Consider the following 16,609-nt stretch of genomic DNA (forward strand, 5'->3'; position numbering starts at 1 on the left):
GTTCAGATGCGTCCACCAGACGGCGCCCCTTGCAGGGCATCAATAGACTACGCGCTTTGTCACAAAACTGAATTTGTTCCCCACCGCACGCCGTAACATGTCTATCCTGGGCCACCGTAGAACCCTTCAGCGCTTATGTTAGATATTCAAACGTTCATATGAAATTCATTGAACTTTTGTATTCAGTCGTTTTAAAGGGTGAAATATAATGTCTGTTCAGCCGTCAAATCCAAACAATCCGATTGTGTTCTTCGATATTACCATCGGTGGGCAGGTGAGTAGTGCTGAGTAAACCACTGAAACAGACTTTACTTCCGAGCCGAGACGTTTATGTTACCACGTTGAGGAAATCCCGCTGTAGTATCGTAATTCGATGGGAAATTTGGAGCTACTTTTCTCCGTGATCTTTCAACTCATGTTAGATTCACGCGAAGATGAAAGATGTACAACTTTTACCGCTGTGTCCAAGGTTTTCCTTGTAGCAAGCCTCGTGTAGCGTAAACACGGTGAAGCGGTGTAATGGTGGTCTTGTGTTCATCCAGTCGTCCTCCAATAGTCGAGATCGTAATTTCACTAACCGACTAGCTTTTGTTATCTCTACCCGATAGTTTATCTGGGCCAAATTTCTCCACTTTGTGAAACTGTGCTAGAAGAAATGGTGACTATACATATCATTAAGGCACAACTGAACCTATCTCCCTACACTGTCAAGTTATAGTGGAAGGCTCTGATGCAGTTGACAACAAAATGCGAGATGGTAATAAGTAAGGTATTTTATTATGCCACAGTTTTTGTAACAAGCTGCATTGATCATGCATTTCAGTATAGTTGCAGTGAAACTCATTTTTACTTCACTGTTAAAATATGCTTCTGACAGATTTGGCACTGTAGGTAAAGAAAGATAAGAAAAAATGGCATGTGCAGATGGATAGGCGGGATATGTAAACACAAAATATTTCTGTGTATTGTTACCTCCATTACATTTTACTTTCCCATCAAGCACCACCAAATATATGGAATGCACAGTTATCAGAAATAGACACTTTACACTGTAGTGCATATGGAATACAACACAAGATGCTGTGTACACACATATCACACTGTATATCTCTGGTTAAACTGTGTATTAAGACACCAAGCAGTGTCCATTTTAAAAGAGACACAAAGTATGTGAATCTGAGCATGAGTTTGACCATGTCTAAAATGTGATGTGCCATTATAAGTACAACCCCAACTACAACCCAAGGGCTCTGTATACAATATCCAAAAGGAATGTTTAAATTTTAAATGCTGTTTGGTGCAAAAATGTGCATTTTATAATTGATGGCATGTCAGCAACCTATTTCAAAACATATGAGACAGGATTATTCATCTCTAATTACGTTTTTTACAAACATTCAGAAAGTGAGAGACCATTTTATTTTTTAAAAATCTTTTTATTCAACTTTTCTTCAAGTTAGAAAATAGACAAAAGAATAGGCTGAAGTCAACAATCAATAACATGAAATTTGACAATGTACAACAAGATTAATTTCTTGAGTGGACGCTCAGCAGTTTAGAGTCTCTCTTGTCTTATTTTTATGTCATGGTGTCTCAATGGCTTCAGAAGGTGTGTACTTTCCTATGCACGTAGCTTCAAAAACAATTGATAGCAATATTATAATATTGCTGAAACCTCACTTCTGATTTGGGTTGTAGTTTACCCTGATTCCATTCTTCCTCTTCTGACTTGTCTTTTCTTCTTTTCTCACTCAAGATGATATGGTTGTCCAATCCCTCATATGGCAATATATGGATATCACAAATGGAGCCAACAGTGTATACAAAATTAAGCACTCTGATGATGCTTCAAAGCATTTACCCTGAGGCATCATCAAGATTTGTATCATACACTAAAAGTAAACAACCTCAGATAGGTGGCACCCCATCACAGTAACAACATCCAGCATGTTAGTTTTTTTTTTTTTTTTTTTTTTTTTTTTACATTTTTGTCCCACCCTTTTCCACCACTTCATATCATTTTTGAAAGCAGCAGCATACTGCAGATTCACTTTCGACTAGTTCTGTCCAGTTTTTGTAGATGTCAAACACAATGATTTCCATGCCAAAAAAAACAGTCTTTGTGTGTGGTCTCCCAGAGTTTTCAAATCAGTGAAGATCTAAAAGTTGTAATGTGACTGCCTGGCCATAGTCTTTCTGTGCATAATTTTTTGAATTTTACAAAATATTGTTCACAAACATGATCAAATCCTGTCACAGTGATTCTGCGATAAGCTGCAAGAGCATTATCAAATGAAACATAAAGATGTCTGTTTCACTGAAGAATACAAAATGTCTTGAGGAAAAATAAACACAATATTAAGTGCAGGATGAATATCATTCCAATAATTAGAGAGTAGGTCAGTTAATAGCTGATAATGCTGGTATCATGTTAATGTCAATGCATGTCTAAGGTATCCTACCCTGTGATATTCTTTTGGTAGTTTTTTCTCTGAACCCATGAAATAAAAAATATATTATATTTTCAAATATAGATGATATTTATGTCAGAAGCAACAGTAAAGTGCATTACAGTAATTGTATTGCACAAGCCAGAATGATAATATTGCTGTACAATTATTTCCAAACCCATATATGTATATATTTTATATATAGAGGAGAGTAATTTTCTTCTCTTTTGATGGCTCAAACACAGGCATGGGGGGGTTGCAGCTGTTGTGTTCCTTTGCTCAAATGCCAGAAAACTTGCCAAGAGCACACATTTCCTGGCAGATTGCTGTATGGCCCTTGTGTCTTGCTTTTTACCCAGAACACTACACCTACAATTAAACTGTTAACACACTCCAACCACAGTATGTTGACTGTAAGGTATGCAGGCACTACAAGGCCAATGAGCCAACAGCCCACAGACACGACCAGGTAAGGCATCCAAAACAGACCAAAGCCCAAAGTTAGGCTTAACCATAGAGGGGGTCGCTGCCAGTCACTGTCCTCCAGATAATTCTCCTCAGCGCTTTTTGTGTAGACGCTCTTTGTTTGGGTGGACATCAAGTCACTCCTCCTCTTCTTATGATCTTCGTCCCTTGCCAGAGATATTTTGTTAGACTCTTTGACCCAGCGGGGAATCATAGAGCAAAAGGGCAGCAAGGTACAAATTACTGCAATGAATAGCCCCAAAACAAAGTAGGTAATCACTGAACAATCAGATAATCTACAAACAAACATAACTGTCCATGTCCCAATGCGTTGGTCTTTCAGCTCAACTTTCCCAGAACCAAACGTGAAAGTAGCAGCCAGAATCAACACCAGCAATGTCAAAACTGCATTTCTCACAAGCTTGCAGAAAGAGCTGTGGTTATTCGGCGAGGCATCTTCCAAGCTGTAGTTGAGTAAACCCAGGATCATCATGGGTAATGGGAGTGCTCCATATGTTGCTGATGCATTGGTCAAGACAAAACAGGGTGATAGAGGAGACTTGTCAGGTCCAAGGAACCACACAGTTGCCATGATAAGCACCATGAGCACATCAACCAGTAGAAGGGCCAGGCTGCACATGTTTAAAAAGAAGGTGTAAACCTTTTGGCAGCAGAAGTAGAAGACTAATGCATCCAGTCCCAGCTTAGAAATCATGAGCAGAAGATATTTGTATGTGTTGTTGGTGTGGCAGCCAGCCTCATCCCATTGCTCCATGATGACTAGCATCTTAGCTGTATGGGTAGTCTTCAACAGGTGGCAACTGATACAGTCTGTGCTCTGTATCAAGGAGCTCTGGATGATGCTGGAAAAGACAAAATAGTGTTGGTTTGGTTATGTCATCAGGTTTGGTTTAAGCATTAATTTATATCCATTCCTGTCAAAACTCCTTTGAACAACTCTGAAGATTAGATGGCAGAATCCATATTTGCTAAAGGAGTGAACCTAAAAGCAGGAGCTGCAATGTTAACTTGCTTTGGAACGCTTCACAATGACCCTGTTATTATTTAACCTCAAGCAAAACCTCATCTCTGACTAATTCTGACTTTTCCTCTTCTGCAGAACCAGATTCTTCATGTCAGTATTCATCATCACTGTGTTCAATCTAGAAGCATAAACTCAAATTTCCTGCAGTTTCTTTGGTTTGCAATAACAAAGCAAGATAAAGGTGGTTCTTGTAACTAAATCATGTACTTATCTAGTGTAAACACATAAGCATGCATCACACAGTGAAGTCTGTACCTGTCGCATTCAGCTGAGTAGAGATCCAGATTATTCACTCCTGCAGTAATGGAAGTTAGAAGCCCTGCTTGCTTTCATCAGTACTGGTTATTGACTGTTATCAGGTGATGCCTTTACCTTTTGAGCAGGTCTTTCCAGCTCCACCTTCCATTGTCAATGTAAACAAGTAATAGGACACACCTTCTCATGAAGGATGCCTGTCTGATTTGCATTTAAAACACAAAGGGGATGGTTGCTTGTTTCGCTTTACATGTCCTATAACATGTATTCTGTAACGCTGAAACCACTCAACCGGTTTTGTTTACCAGCACCATGCTCTTAGACAACTGCGCAAAAATCTCTGGAAAGACTACAAAGTGTTGGATGCTAGAGGCAGTCGTATCAAAACATACTTACTAAGTGTATTTCGGTTTTGTACCATTTATATTGCAATAACATGCTTTTTTTAAGTTAGTCGGTTGTACTAGTTAACAGCTCAAACTGCTTTACAAGGAGCAATTATTGGTGAGACTATTCTAAAACATTTAGGCTTTATAGGAAACCTCTATTCATCTTCATATTGCTTTTCCAGCATGTTTGGTCAAACATGCACCTGCAGGTGTCTGATTGAACCATATCAGGTTAATAACACAGAGATTTTTACTGCACTGAGCAACACTGTGAATACTCACAGCCATCCACGCCTAAGGATAGGTGACGGTGTTATGATTGATAAATACTTTTATCACTTACGTAAAATCAATATCTTTTCCTCATTTTATTTCTTTATTAATTAAGTGGGACAATCTGAGGAGATCTCCACACTGTTACATCTTTTTTTAAGCATTACAACAGCAGAGGCTTACAAAAAGTAGACCTTCAAGGAGCAACATTTTTGAATCTGAAAGGCTCTTACCTGTCATCAAATTCTAGACACAAATCTCTTCAGCGCTCAGTAGTTGATGTTAGTTCCTCCTGATCTGACTCGATGTCCTTAATTTCACTCTCTGGAAACTCTAAACTTGATTTCTCTGAATCAAACAGTTAAGTGATCATGGCAGTGATCTCGCTGTGAACAGGTTGAACTGGGAGTGAGAGTTGTGCAGTGATGGCATGTGGACAAACAACTCTTTTATACAAGATTTTTTTTTCATGCATTCATACACACAAATGAAACACATGCATGTCAACGTAACAGTGAGCCTCTTGCATGTCCCCCTGGGCTGTGGGAGGCCTAAGTGACCCGACACCCACGCTCCCAGACACACACACATACAAACCTTGCAAAGGGTCTAATGTCTTGTAATGAGCTGCGTCGAGATTGAAGCACTCTCATTCATTTCTACAGATTATGTATTCTTTGACCTTTGGCAAGTGCAGCAAGATGGCTTGTGTTGTTAGGGTCATATTTTCAGCTCAGTGTTTAATGTGTGTCAATGGAATGCTGAAAGGTGTAACTGGATTGAGCTGTTGCGTCATTCTGTTGAGTGCAGAAGAAATCCTTCAGATGTATTTCAGTAACATTATCTTCCAGCTAGAAAACCGTAACTGGTAATTCCAGAAAGGGCTGTTTTGGCCAGAAGTTAAATTTGTTTTGCAGTGAAACTGTTTAACAACAACCGGTAACACAAGGTTGGATACTCTGTTTTATCAGGATGTTGGACGGATGAAGATCGAGCTGTTTGCTGATGTGGTTCCAAAGACAGCTGAGAATTTCAGGTAAGGATGAAGTCTACTTGTCTAAATCTGTCACATAAAAAAAAAAAACAGATTAAATAATCACATCAGATTGTCTCTTAGTTCTCAGAGCCAATATTTGATTCTCTCTTACAGGCAGTTCTGCACTGGAGAGTTCAGGTAAGTCACTGGAAGCCCGTAATCCTTATCAGGACACAAACACTTCTTCACCCTTTAAGTTACCAATACAGATTATTTTATCATAATTGAAGAGATTTAATTGGGCATGCCAACTAACAGTAATTTGAGGATTTAGAAGTTAAGATGAAGAACTTATTTTGCTTTTATCAGACAAGGAAGTTTGGAGGAACCTGACACATTGAAAAAGATAACTGTACTTTAAGGTCTCAGGTCTCTGAGTATTTCTTTGCTGCATTAAAAAAAAGAATTTCTTTACAGCAGTAACAAACCATGTGCAGAGAAAAAAAAAGTCCAATGAGCTGTTATGAAACACAATGGTGGATCCGCTCTGTGACTGTCAGTTTGCCCTCAAACAACCCTACAAAAAGTTAAATTTAAGCTAGTGTTTACATCTTTTGAGGATAAATTGCCTTATTCACATTAATATGGGGCACATTTCCCTGACAAATTCAGAGTACCTTATTTCAAAATATAAAAGGACAAAAATAATGGCTGATTTGCTTTGTAAAGAGTTTCCAAAACTGCAAACAGGATAATGTGCTAGTTTTCTTGTATAAAGGCAATATTTTTATTTCAATGAACTTAACAGGCAAATTCTTCCTATCCCCTTCAGCCAGTTTTTACTCAATAAGAAATACAGTGTTTGTATTTTAAAACTAACACATTTTTGTGAACTTTCAAGTCCATTTCTGTGTTGCAGGACCACGTCACTGTCACTGTTTCATTTACATTTCTCTGCTCAGCATTAGTTTTGTCAGATAGGATCATAGACAAACATTGATCTGTCACATGCTTCTTTATTATTCAACAAAGTTTAGAATGGCAAGTGTTTGTTTGCATTGCCCATTTGATTAGACATTTATGTTATTAAATGTTCTGTGTTGTTAAAATTCTGTCTTACAGGAAGGATGGCGTCCCTATAGGTTTCAAAGGCTGCACATTCCACAGGTACAAACTGTAACACCTTTTTTTTGTTTAGTTAACAAACTTCTTTGGTGTTTGATATATTTAAATGATTCTGAATGGATTGATTTTGGTTTACTTATCAATATTTTTAGCTGGTGTTAGAATAGCCAGTGGAACTATAATTAAGAATAACAACTTCACTGTTTTTGAAGATGTAATCCATAACAGTCAAATGTGCATTTTTTTCTTTTACTTGTGAAAGGCATACAGTTGTATTCTCGACTCATTATTAAGTTCTTTTCAAACAAAATTTGACTGTTTTGACATGCCTTCTTCTTTTATATTGCCAGGGTTATCAAAGACTTTATGATACAAGGAGGAGACTTTGTGAATGTGAGTATATATCTATAAATCTTTGCTGTGAGGATGGTGCCACTGAGCAGAGAAAATGACACACTGATGGCTTTGAGTGCTTCAGCTCAGCTGAAAAAAAAGCTGCAAAAGTGAGCAGAAAACCTCCACAAATCTCTGATGGGATAATTTTAGGGATTGGAGACCACAGGGCTGGTGTAAAGGAGAAGAGTTAAAAAAACATACACAAGTGAGATATTGAAGGCATCTTGCCTAAAATCTGATGATTCTTGAAACATTTTCTCTCAAATGCTTGAGAAATCTACTTGTCATTTCATGACCTTATTAAGTTCATCTCTCATGCTGAGATCACACAATCTACAGAGGTTTGTTAAATTATGCAGGCCTTCATGTAACTCTTTCACTCCCTGGTGGACATTAGGGGGATTACAGTTACATGTTTCACATGATCAAGCTTTCTTTTTGTCTGACAGACTGTTTTCTCTCCCATTTTGTTCAGGGTGATGGTACCGGTATCTGCAGCATCTATAGAGGTCCGTTTGCAGATGAAAATTTCAAAGTGAAGCATTCTGCGCCTGGTCTCCTGGCCATGGTATGTACAACAGATCAATGATCACATGTCAGGGTCACTGTTTCATCAGGAAATGGTTTGTTTACAGTGATCGCCGTCAAATTAAGATATTTGAGGAAGTCTTCTCCTTAACTCAGTTAGCATGCCCTGCAATGTCCTCTCTATTCAGCCTTGATTTACCTTATCCTATCAAATGGATTTTACATCAGCTATGATAGAATTGATTGGTTCAAGTGAAATAACCCCTATCATTTAGAAAATTCATTTTACAACTGCAATTTATTTCTCAGTTTATATTTATATTTTCTTTTGTAGGCAAACAGTGGTCCAGGGACAAATGGTTGTCAGTTTTTCATTACCTGCGCTAAATGTGATTGGCTAGATGGGAAGCATGTTGTTTTCGGTAAGAGAGATTTCAATATTTTTCATGCATTTTTCAATTGGGTTTTTAAATTCTTATTAGTCTGTGCTAAGTAAAAGTATCTTCTTCACAAAATTTTCAGGAAAAGTGGTCGATGGTTTGCTGATCATGAGAAAAATTGAGGTAAAAATTTACTTCCATCTTTTGTATAGTTACTTGTTTTTCTGTTCTGTATTGATTCTGTTAGCTGGAATTCGGTGTCTGCATAAACAAACACTCAGTAGAGCGGAAGAACACTCTTAATGCAAAAGTATTGAAATATGGTGAAGCTGAGTGGAAAAACAGCTAGATAAAAAAACAGTTTGCAACAGCTTCAGCTCAGATGAAAATGCCTTTTCTAGTTGTATTACTTCTTTTTTTCACAAAATTATTTAACTCATTCATCTTTTTCTTAAATAGAGCCTTTATAAAGACTGAATAATAATTAATTAAGATGTTGGGGTTATAATAATGTTTGATTTACTAACTGTCGAACTTCAGGTCATCAGGACAAATCATTCAATGCTAAAAAAAATAAAGAAAAGCTGCAATTATCAGAAACTACTAAGTATTTAGGCAAAATTTTGTGTGAAGAGTGTTTCTTTTCTTGCATGAAGCCTTTTTATCTTAAGCTTTTTTTCTAACTTTATGCCCTTTTCCCCACCAGAATGTTCCCACAGGACCCAACAACAAACCCAAGCTCCCCATCCTTATTGCCCAATGTGGGGAGATGTGACCCAGCTTAGTTCCAACAATACCAGAACTACACAACCTCTGTGTAAATGAAGTAATGTCTCAACAAACATTCACCCTTATACTCCCATTTTATTCTTTTTTTTTCTATTGATTCTCTGAATGACATTCTAAAGTTAAGCAGAAATAGTATCATTTTCCTAGTACAGTATACCTGATCCCAGGGTAATGTTTTAATGATTCAGATGGATTTTTGTTAAGATAGGATGTGATACACATGCTTGGTTAAAATTCACCTTAAAAACCTTATGTTCAACTCAGTTACTGATGTATTACTGAGTCCAGTGGAGACAACTTATGTATCAACTTCAAATTGTTTTTGCTAATAACTAATAAATTGTTTGCCATTTTTGTAAATTTTGCAAGGGTAGTGTGTATTTATTAAAAAATATTTTCACATCGGCAAAAAAATGGCCTTCCAATATAAAGTTCGTGTTGCGTGTTCAGTTGTTTTACCCTCAGCTTTGGTAGTAATTGTTCTCTCAACCCAAAATAGTGAAAGTGTTCAAATTTACTGTCTAATAATGAGTTGTAGCATAAAGCTAAAAGCAGTAACAAGGTATTTAGATGTATAGATTCTTTTCTGTATTGAAAAATCAATAAGAGGTCTTGACAAAAAAAAAAAAATTATAAAGCATTTGCAGTCAGTTGACACATTTCAAAAAGAAAAATAGATAAAATTGAATGTGCATAAAAAAACTGCTCACAAATTCAGGTGCACTGACTTTGCTCTGAAAGAACATTATGTACAGAGTCCATTAAGACATGTTTAAGCAGCATGAAATAGTTTGTTTCCACTGGAAGTAATTCTGCAAAAATGTACAGTATGTTTTGTCTCTGATGTAACCAAGATATATTATTGTAAAATAATCAATCTCAGGCTCATCGTCATTAAAGCGACAGAGGAAACACTATGCAGGGAAATACAGTGGAATCCTCCAAGTCACACAAGCCCTGTGCCAAGCAATCCTCTGCTGAACTTATGGCTACCTCTTCTTATCCCAGCCATCCATACAAATCCAAGCCACCATACCCCCTCCCCCAACCATGCTCTCCCTGTTCTGCCTTGGATACCGTTCTCATAAAAGAATCCTTTCAGATGGAGACTCAGTTCTTATGGAGGGAGGAAGAAGGTTTTTCTTTTTTCCCTTTTTTTTCCTGCAGTGATGGAGGTAGTTGGGGGTAGGAGCGGTCTCTTCGTGGGGAGGCTTTCTGGGGTCAATGCTAAAGCCCATCTTTGTGTGGGAGAACGGACTCGGCCATTAACAGCAAGCTCTCACACATCAGCCTGTGCTCATAAACAGTGCCAGTGGAGCATTACCATGACAATGGATGGGGTGGGGGCTGTCTCACACTCAGTCTGGGTCTCTCTGTTCTCTGCTACTGGAAGTAGAGTTTCTGGATACACTCAGGGTAATGACAACCAGTTAACCACTATTTGTGCATGCCAACAGGAGAGGAGTAATGTGACTAACTATAGAATTCAGTGTCCTCATTTGAGCTCATCGGCCATATTTATCTTTGAAAATTTGTATCAGTTTTTAAATCCTGTTTTTTTTTTTTTTTTAAATCAATTTTAAGATGACCCCTAGCTATTCCTTATTAATAAAAAAGACAAATCACGTGAAATATTTTCTCCATTGCACTTGAACATAAATGTTATGGACATCTTGGTGTAGTGTGTCCTGGGATGACCTTAGAAAACCGGCAGGGAGGACAGCGAATTACTTCAGATGATTTATTGTCAAATATCGAATGAAATTGCTTGTTTTCTCTATTGTAGATTTAGTGATAAAACAAGAGTTCCTTTTTAAAGAAAAATATTGCATTAGCTTTTGAAGCAGACTCAACTGACATGCTTTGTATTTCATACTGAGAACTTCATGTTCTCTATAGCGCTCTGCGATGCACCCAGACCGAATCTTGCACTGAATCATGTTTGATTGAGAGGTACCATGCTTTGAAACGACAAATATAAGATGAACATTGTGTTCTATGGATTAATAACGCCTTTTCCCTTTTTAATATTATTCATACACTACGATTCATAGATCAAGAGCGCATGGGGCAATAGATTTGACGTTTTAGATTTTATTCCACCTGCTAGGAGCAGCAAAATTAAAGTTATGCGTAACGGCTTAAGAATGGCAATAGATAGTAAAAGATGATCACATATAGCTTTCAATATTTGCTGCGAAAATGTCGTTTGGTCTCTTCCTGGGAGAAAACTGTCCAGCAGTAATTCAGAAACTACACTAATCTGAGAACCTGTTTTCCCAAATATAAGAAATACACTTTGTCGATTTTTACTAGATTTTTCAGTATCTCTAACACTTTCGCGAACTAATCATTTTGTATTCCTGTAAATTGATAAAATATTTCTTAAGCATCACAGGGCAACCAGGGAGACACTTCTTTCCCGAAGTGTCACAGTTTCCCTTGTCTGGCTTTGACATCACTGGGGCGGTGAGAAGAGACAGGTACATTCTCAATTGGCCAATCATCACAAGCGAACGTTGGCCACAACAATGATTGATGGCCGTCTTGGCCAATGAGAATAGGTTTTGTAATGCGTTAGAGATTCTAACCAATTAAAGAACTAGTTGGGCGGACCCACACCAGGAACATTCCCCGGCACAGTTGTACATTCTGCCCAGTTCGATCGGCAACGGGAGCGGAAAGAGGAAAGCAGAGAGCCCGAAGGCAGCAGCCCCCACCACCGCCGGCCCAGGTTACCATCTAGCACCGGGAAACATAGCAGAGAGCCGCCGCCGGCAGAAGCCGTTACCAACCAGTAGTAACCATGAGCAGCGAGGCCGAGACACAACAACCACCGCAGCCTGCTGCCGATGAGGAGAGCCCATCCAGCCCGGCAGCCGCAGCTTCCGCGGGGGATAAGAAGGTCATCGGTAAGACTACTGCTAGTTAGCTTGGTTAGCCAACGGCACAGCAAAGCCGATGCGCAAAAGAGTCGGTTGCTAACGTTTATGAACCAGCCACTAGTTCAGTTGAGGTTATACACAATCGAGTCAGTACGCTAGCACACAGTTGCTTTATTTGGCATAGGTTGTCGGGAATTGAGTTTAATACATATGTGTGTACATGTTAGCTGTCTTCGTGATTCCCTCTTAATGTGTCGTCCTACTACATGTTACGTCAACGTGTGGGTTTTCTTGTCGCCTAAAGAAACTTAAACTTTAAATAAAGTGCTTAACTGATGGATTTTGTCTTTAGAGCAAAAACAAGTCAGTAACGGTTGATTTTTTTTTTTACCCAATCAACCCTCTAGCTATGCCTTATCTGCCACTGCATGCTAATTTGTCACATGCCGCATGTATTATTAAGCAGTTGTTTCAAGTGGCATATGATAATGACAACGTTTATCAGATGGGGGTATCCGATAAACCACTGCCCGTTTGCCTAATTTTCCATCTACCTCTGAACGTCAGATAACCGTCATAGAAAACCGACTGGCCGTTACTTGCACGGCCGTTGGAGCGGTTTCAGGGCAACCGTCTGTCTGAACGCCAGTACCACTTTCAACGTTTTGTGGACGATTCGTAGCGGTTGACGTAGATTCGTGTGAACGTAACGTTTGCTCGTTTTTTTTTTACAGATAAACTCAAGTGATTGGGTACTTGGTTTAATCTTCTACTTCAATTGATTAACATGAACACCCATCGTTGTCAAGCTAGCGTTAGCTGCTAACCTCCCCTTTGTTCATACGAACGACTGTGGCCCCGTTTGTCATTAATTATTCGAGAAACATGTAAACACAAGCAGGAACCTAGTCCAGTCATGGGGGACAAAACGACGATGTCAGTATCGTTTTCTAAGTCTATCGCAAAGTTAACAACAGGGTTTATCTAATTTTGACCAAAATCCTTAGCTAGTATTTTGGCCTGTCTTCCACAGGGGTGGTAACGTTAGCTCAATGGCTAACGAGGCTAACTCATTGGCTACACTAGCCTAGCCGATCATCGTTTATTTGCATGACTGTAGGGGCAACTCAAAATGTCCGCCGACTGATTCCATGAAAATATTTAGCCTCTTAACAGTAAATATGAGAGTGTTAACATTAAACGACATGTTTCCTTGTATTTCAAAGCTTTTTGTCACCATTGTGATGCGAGTCGACAAGCTACTCTTACGGTCGTTTCGGTTTGTTGGCTTTAATCCAACCGCATGGTTGAGAACCAGTTAGCAATGTAGCTTCTATGCTCAAACAGCCTAGCCATGCTTATTGCTAACGTAGCCGGCCGCGATTTACCACGTGTGATCGAGTGCTGTACGTGCGGCTTAAATGGGGCAGTAGGTCTGTCGTTGCTGAACTTTGTAACGATGTCAGTCACTATTGCTAAAAGACGGTACAGCTTTATCCAGCATCCATCGCACTAATGAAACAAGACATTCAACTCCATGGAATAAGGATTCCCTCAGTATAGTAGCAAGCTGATTACTAGCTCGTAGTTTTCATGGCTCATGTCGCATTTAAGAGCAGCTGGCATGAGCCTCCCAAACTATCATGATCTATTAAAGGGCGACAGTTGGGATTTAAAAATACCAGCCAATTTGTGTGTTGCCTTCGTGGTTTATCCATCCTCTGCTGAAATTTGACCCCATCACTGTTTTTCCATTGCTAAAGGCGTTGTGCCGTAGAAATAAGGCAGTTATTTGATGTGTTAAATGGATTGACTGCAATAAAAGTTGATTGGTAATTGACTCTTACATTGCTTCTATTCGTAGCCACAAAAGTCTTGGGTACAGTCAAGTGGTTCAACGTCAGGAATGGATATGGTTTCATCAATAGGTAAGTAGCTCCCACCCCCTTGTCCTCATGAACCCTGATAACATCTGCGCTCATGTGAAGGAACATCTCCAATCCTATTATAGCTCTGTTTTGCTTGCTAAGCTGGCTAGACAATTTACTTGCCTCTCGCAGTTGTTACAACTAAATCTAATTTTATCCTCAGACTTGGTGGTTCAATTGCCAGTGGATACGTTGTTGCACTTTGTCACAAAACAACCCTAATGTTTTCCCCCTCTTTTTGCTCTAGGAATGATACAAAAGAGGACGTTTTTGTACACCAGGTTAGTTGTATGAAGTGTTTTTCAAAATCATTTTGAATGGTCATTAGCAAAAAAAATAACTCACAGGTCAACTATTTGTGATTTTAGACAGCCATCAAAAAGAACAACCCGAGAAAATACCTTCGCAGTGTTGGAGATGGAGAAACTGTGGAGTTCGATGTAGTGGAGGGAGAGAAGGTAAGTTGCGTTCATGTGATTGTTTAATGTCTTTTTCTGAAGGTAATGAAAATGCCTTTACTTCCTTTTGCCTCCATCTGTCATATGGAAGTGAACTTTTCTTCGTAATTCACTTATCCTCAGGGAGCAGAGGCAGCTAATGTCACTGGCCCAGGCGGCGTTGCAGTCCAGGGAAGTAAGTACGCCGCTGATAGAAACCGCTACAGGCGGTATCCCAGGCGAAGGGGTCCTCCCCGTGGTGGAGACTATCCAGAGAACTACCAGAGTGACGGAGAGGGTGAACAAGGCAGTGGAGGCCGTGACAAAGGCAGCCGAGATGGGGGAGAGAGTGCCCCTGAAGGAGACTCGCAGCAACAGCAGCGCAGGCCCGTTTATCCTGGCAGACGGCGTTACCCCCCATACTTTGTACGTAGACGCTACGGCCGCCGGCCCCCATACACCAACGCACCACGCGGAGAGATGACTGAGGTACGCCGTCACAGGGCTACTTTCCTGAAGCAGGCACCCAGCCGTCCCATTAGAGTGAAGGGACTTTTAATAGGTTGAAGTCATACTCAAATCAAACCTCTCCTTTTGAACAGTCACGTGGTTGTGTACATTAGATCTTGGTGTATCGGGGGTCTTGCCGATATCTTAAAAAATGACTCAAATATATTCCTTATCGGACATGAGTAGGAACTTCCTTGTGTTACCTACCTCTTGTATCAGAAAACATGTAATGGCATCTGGCCATTGGTTTCCATTCATCATGAATTAAGATTGTACATTACACTGCAATTCTCAATTAGCATACTAACTCTTGACAAAGTTATGTGTCAGTTTTTTTGTTAAATTTGCCTTTAGGGAGGTGAGGGTGACGAGGGCCAGGGAGGTCCAGACCAGGGGAACAAACCAGCAAGGCAGAACTACTACAGAGGCTTCCGACCAAGGTTCAGACCAAGGTTTGCATGTTGGCTTCATTGATGCAGGGCTGCAACAAATAGAGTAAACTTTTGGGCAGTGTGGACCATAGCCTCAAGTCAAAAAAATTGAATTTTGACTATTTGAATTTGTCTTTGTAATAAATGCTACTTTAAATGGCCTGAGAATGTTGCTGCATAACCTCAAAACCTTGCGGCTGTGCATATGAATGTGCCATGTGTACCGTATTTGTTGCAGAAATTGCATTCTGACTTCAAACTGCATCCTGTTTTGTTGGCTTTCCTCTATGCAATATGTTCACGTTCTAGTTACATTGTACTTCTTGGTTGCTACAGTAGAACGGGTTCTGCTTTTTGTTACCAGGGGTCCACCCCGTCCCAGACCGGTGCGGGACGGTGAGGAGGACAAGGAGAATCAGGGTGGCGAAGGTGGTCAGAACCAACAGCCCCGCCAGCGGCGTTACCGTCGCAACTTCAACTACCGCCGCAGACGCCAACAGACTGGTGGCAAACCCGGCCCAGAAAACAAGGAGCCCAAGACAGGAGGTGACCCATCTGCAGAGAAAACGTCCGCTCCCGAGGCCCAGCAGGGTGGGGCTGAGTAGGAAACAACCTGCCCACCGGCACCTACCATCTTTTACCATCGTCCGGGTGAGTGTACAGTTGGTATTTTTTATTTATCTATTTATTCTACTTATTAACTTAGGAAACAGCCGTCTTTTTTTTTACCTGTCGTGTTATCATTTTTAAGTGTAGACATTTATTTTCCCTTTGGCTCTGTAGTAGATAAGTTAAAGTGTGAAAGCATTTTAAAAATTGATAAATGTGTCTCTCCAAAGCCCACCTACTGTTTTTTCCATTTTGTTGTCTGTTGACATTTACTAATTTACTATTTTTGTGTCTTTTGACAGTTTTTTTGTCAACAAGAAGAAACATCAAACAAGAATCGAGCAATAAAGATTTGACTTGACGATCGTCACAAGCTTGCACCATGCATTTGACCAGATTACCACCAATTGCCTGCAGAATCTATGCAGACTTGTTTTTTTTCCATTATTTTTATGTGACAGGAACAAAACATTTTGGGGAAACAGCAAATGTTTTTCTAAATCTCTTAAGTTTTTACACCAAAAGGTTTTTAAAGAAAAAATGGAATTTGATATCTGGTCAGTTTGACATTTTTAAATAACTTTTTATGTATTCAGACATTTTAACAAAATGCAAGCTAAAATAAAAGTCCAGAAACCAGACAATTTGACTCTGTATTTTTATTACACAGACATTTAAAAACTCTGAAACCATGGCATTAAAAGTCACACATATATAAAGAGAAATAAGAATATGCAT

At 39.5% G+C, this 16,609-nt stretch overlaps 3 protein-coding genes across 6 annotated transcripts; 2 read left to right on the forward strand and 1 right to left on the reverse strand.

Moving 5' to 3' along the window:
* The first annotated feature begins 92 nt into the window (after window positions 1-92).
* Window positions 93-9,391, forward strand: ppih (peptidylprolyl isomerase H (cyclophilin H)). Its single transcript, XM_074681640.1, has 9 exons — window positions 93-274; window positions 5,849-5,913; window positions 6,028-6,051; window positions 6,976-7,020; window positions 7,329-7,371; window positions 7,850-7,942; window positions 8,237-8,324; window positions 8,425-8,465; window positions 8,989-9,391. Exons 1-9 carry the CDS (start codon window positions 209-211, stop codon window positions 9,055-9,057), a joined length of 534 nt encoding a protein of 177 aa, XP_074537741.1. The 5' UTR covers window positions 93-208; the 3' UTR covers window positions 9,058-9,391.
* On the reverse strand, window positions 2,686-3,702 carry LOC141799402 (putative G-protein coupled receptor 160). The gene has a single exon (XM_074681639.1). The coding sequence runs from the start codon at window positions 3,700-3,702 to the stop codon at window positions 2,686-2,688; it is 1,017 nt and encodes a 338-aa protein (XP_074537740.1).
* A 2,321-nt stretch (window positions 9,392-11,712) lies between the features above and the next one.
* Window positions 11,713-16,515, forward strand: ybx1 (Y box binding protein 1). 4 transcript variants are annotated; one of them, XM_074681092.1, is made up of 8 exons: window positions 11,713-11,983; window positions 13,821-13,884; window positions 14,132-14,165; window positions 14,253-14,342; window positions 14,466-14,810; window positions 15,186-15,283; window positions 15,627-15,913; window positions 16,174-16,515. In XM_074681092.1, exons 1-7 carry the CDS (start codon window positions 11,878-11,880, stop codon window positions 15,865-15,867), a joined length of 978 nt encoding a protein of 325 aa, XP_074537193.1. In that variant the 5' UTR covers window positions 11,713-11,877; the 3' UTR covers window positions 15,868-15,913; window positions 16,174-16,515. The 4 variants fall into 4 exon arrangements, with proteins under 4 accessions (XP_074537193.1, XP_074537194.1, XP_074537195.1 ...); XM_074681093.1 differs by having other exon boundaries at window positions 15,186-15,271; XM_074681094.1 differs by having other exon boundaries at window positions 14,466-14,747.
* The last annotated feature ends 94 nt before the right edge of the window (window positions 16,516-16,609 follow it).

This window comes from Halichoeres trimaculatus, unplaced genomic scaffold, assembly GCF_033239565.1.
Source record: "Halichoeres trimaculatus isolate MK-OKI-2021-1 unplaced genomic scaffold, fHalTri1.1 fHalTri1_scaffold_11, whole genome shotgun sequence".
Taxonomy (NCBI): domain Eukaryota; kingdom Metazoa; phylum Chordata; class Actinopteri; order Labriformes; family Labridae; genus Halichoeres; species Halichoeres trimaculatus.

Coding starts and splice junctions, on each gene's coding strand:
- ppih (XM_074681640.1), top strand. CDS start 209: ATGTCTGTTCAGCCGTCAAATCCAAACAATCCGATTGTGTTCTTCGAT. Junction 6,052..6,975: donor TTCTGCACTGGAGAGTTCAG/GTAAGTCACTGG, acceptor TCTGTCTTACAG/GAAGGATGGCGTCCCTATAG. Junction 8,466..8,988: donor TGATCATGAGAAAAATTGAG/GTAAAAATTTAC, acceptor TTTCCCCACCAG/AATGTTCCCACAGGACCCAA.
- LOC141799402 (XM_074681639.1), bottom strand. CDS start 3,702: ATGCTAGTCATCATGGAGCAATGGGATGAGGCTGGCTGCCACACCAAC.
- ybx1 (XM_074681092.1), top strand. CDS start 11,878: ATGAGCAGCGAGGCCGAGACACAACAACCACCGCAGCCTGCTGCCGAT. Junction 13,885..14,131: donor GGATATGGTTTCATCAATAG/GTAAGTAGCTCC, acceptor TTTTTGCTCTAG/GAATGATACAAAAGAGGACG. Junction 14,811..15,185: donor CACGCGGAGAGATGACTGAG/GTACGCCGTCAC, acceptor ATTTGCCTTTAG/GGAGGTGAGGGTGACGAGGG.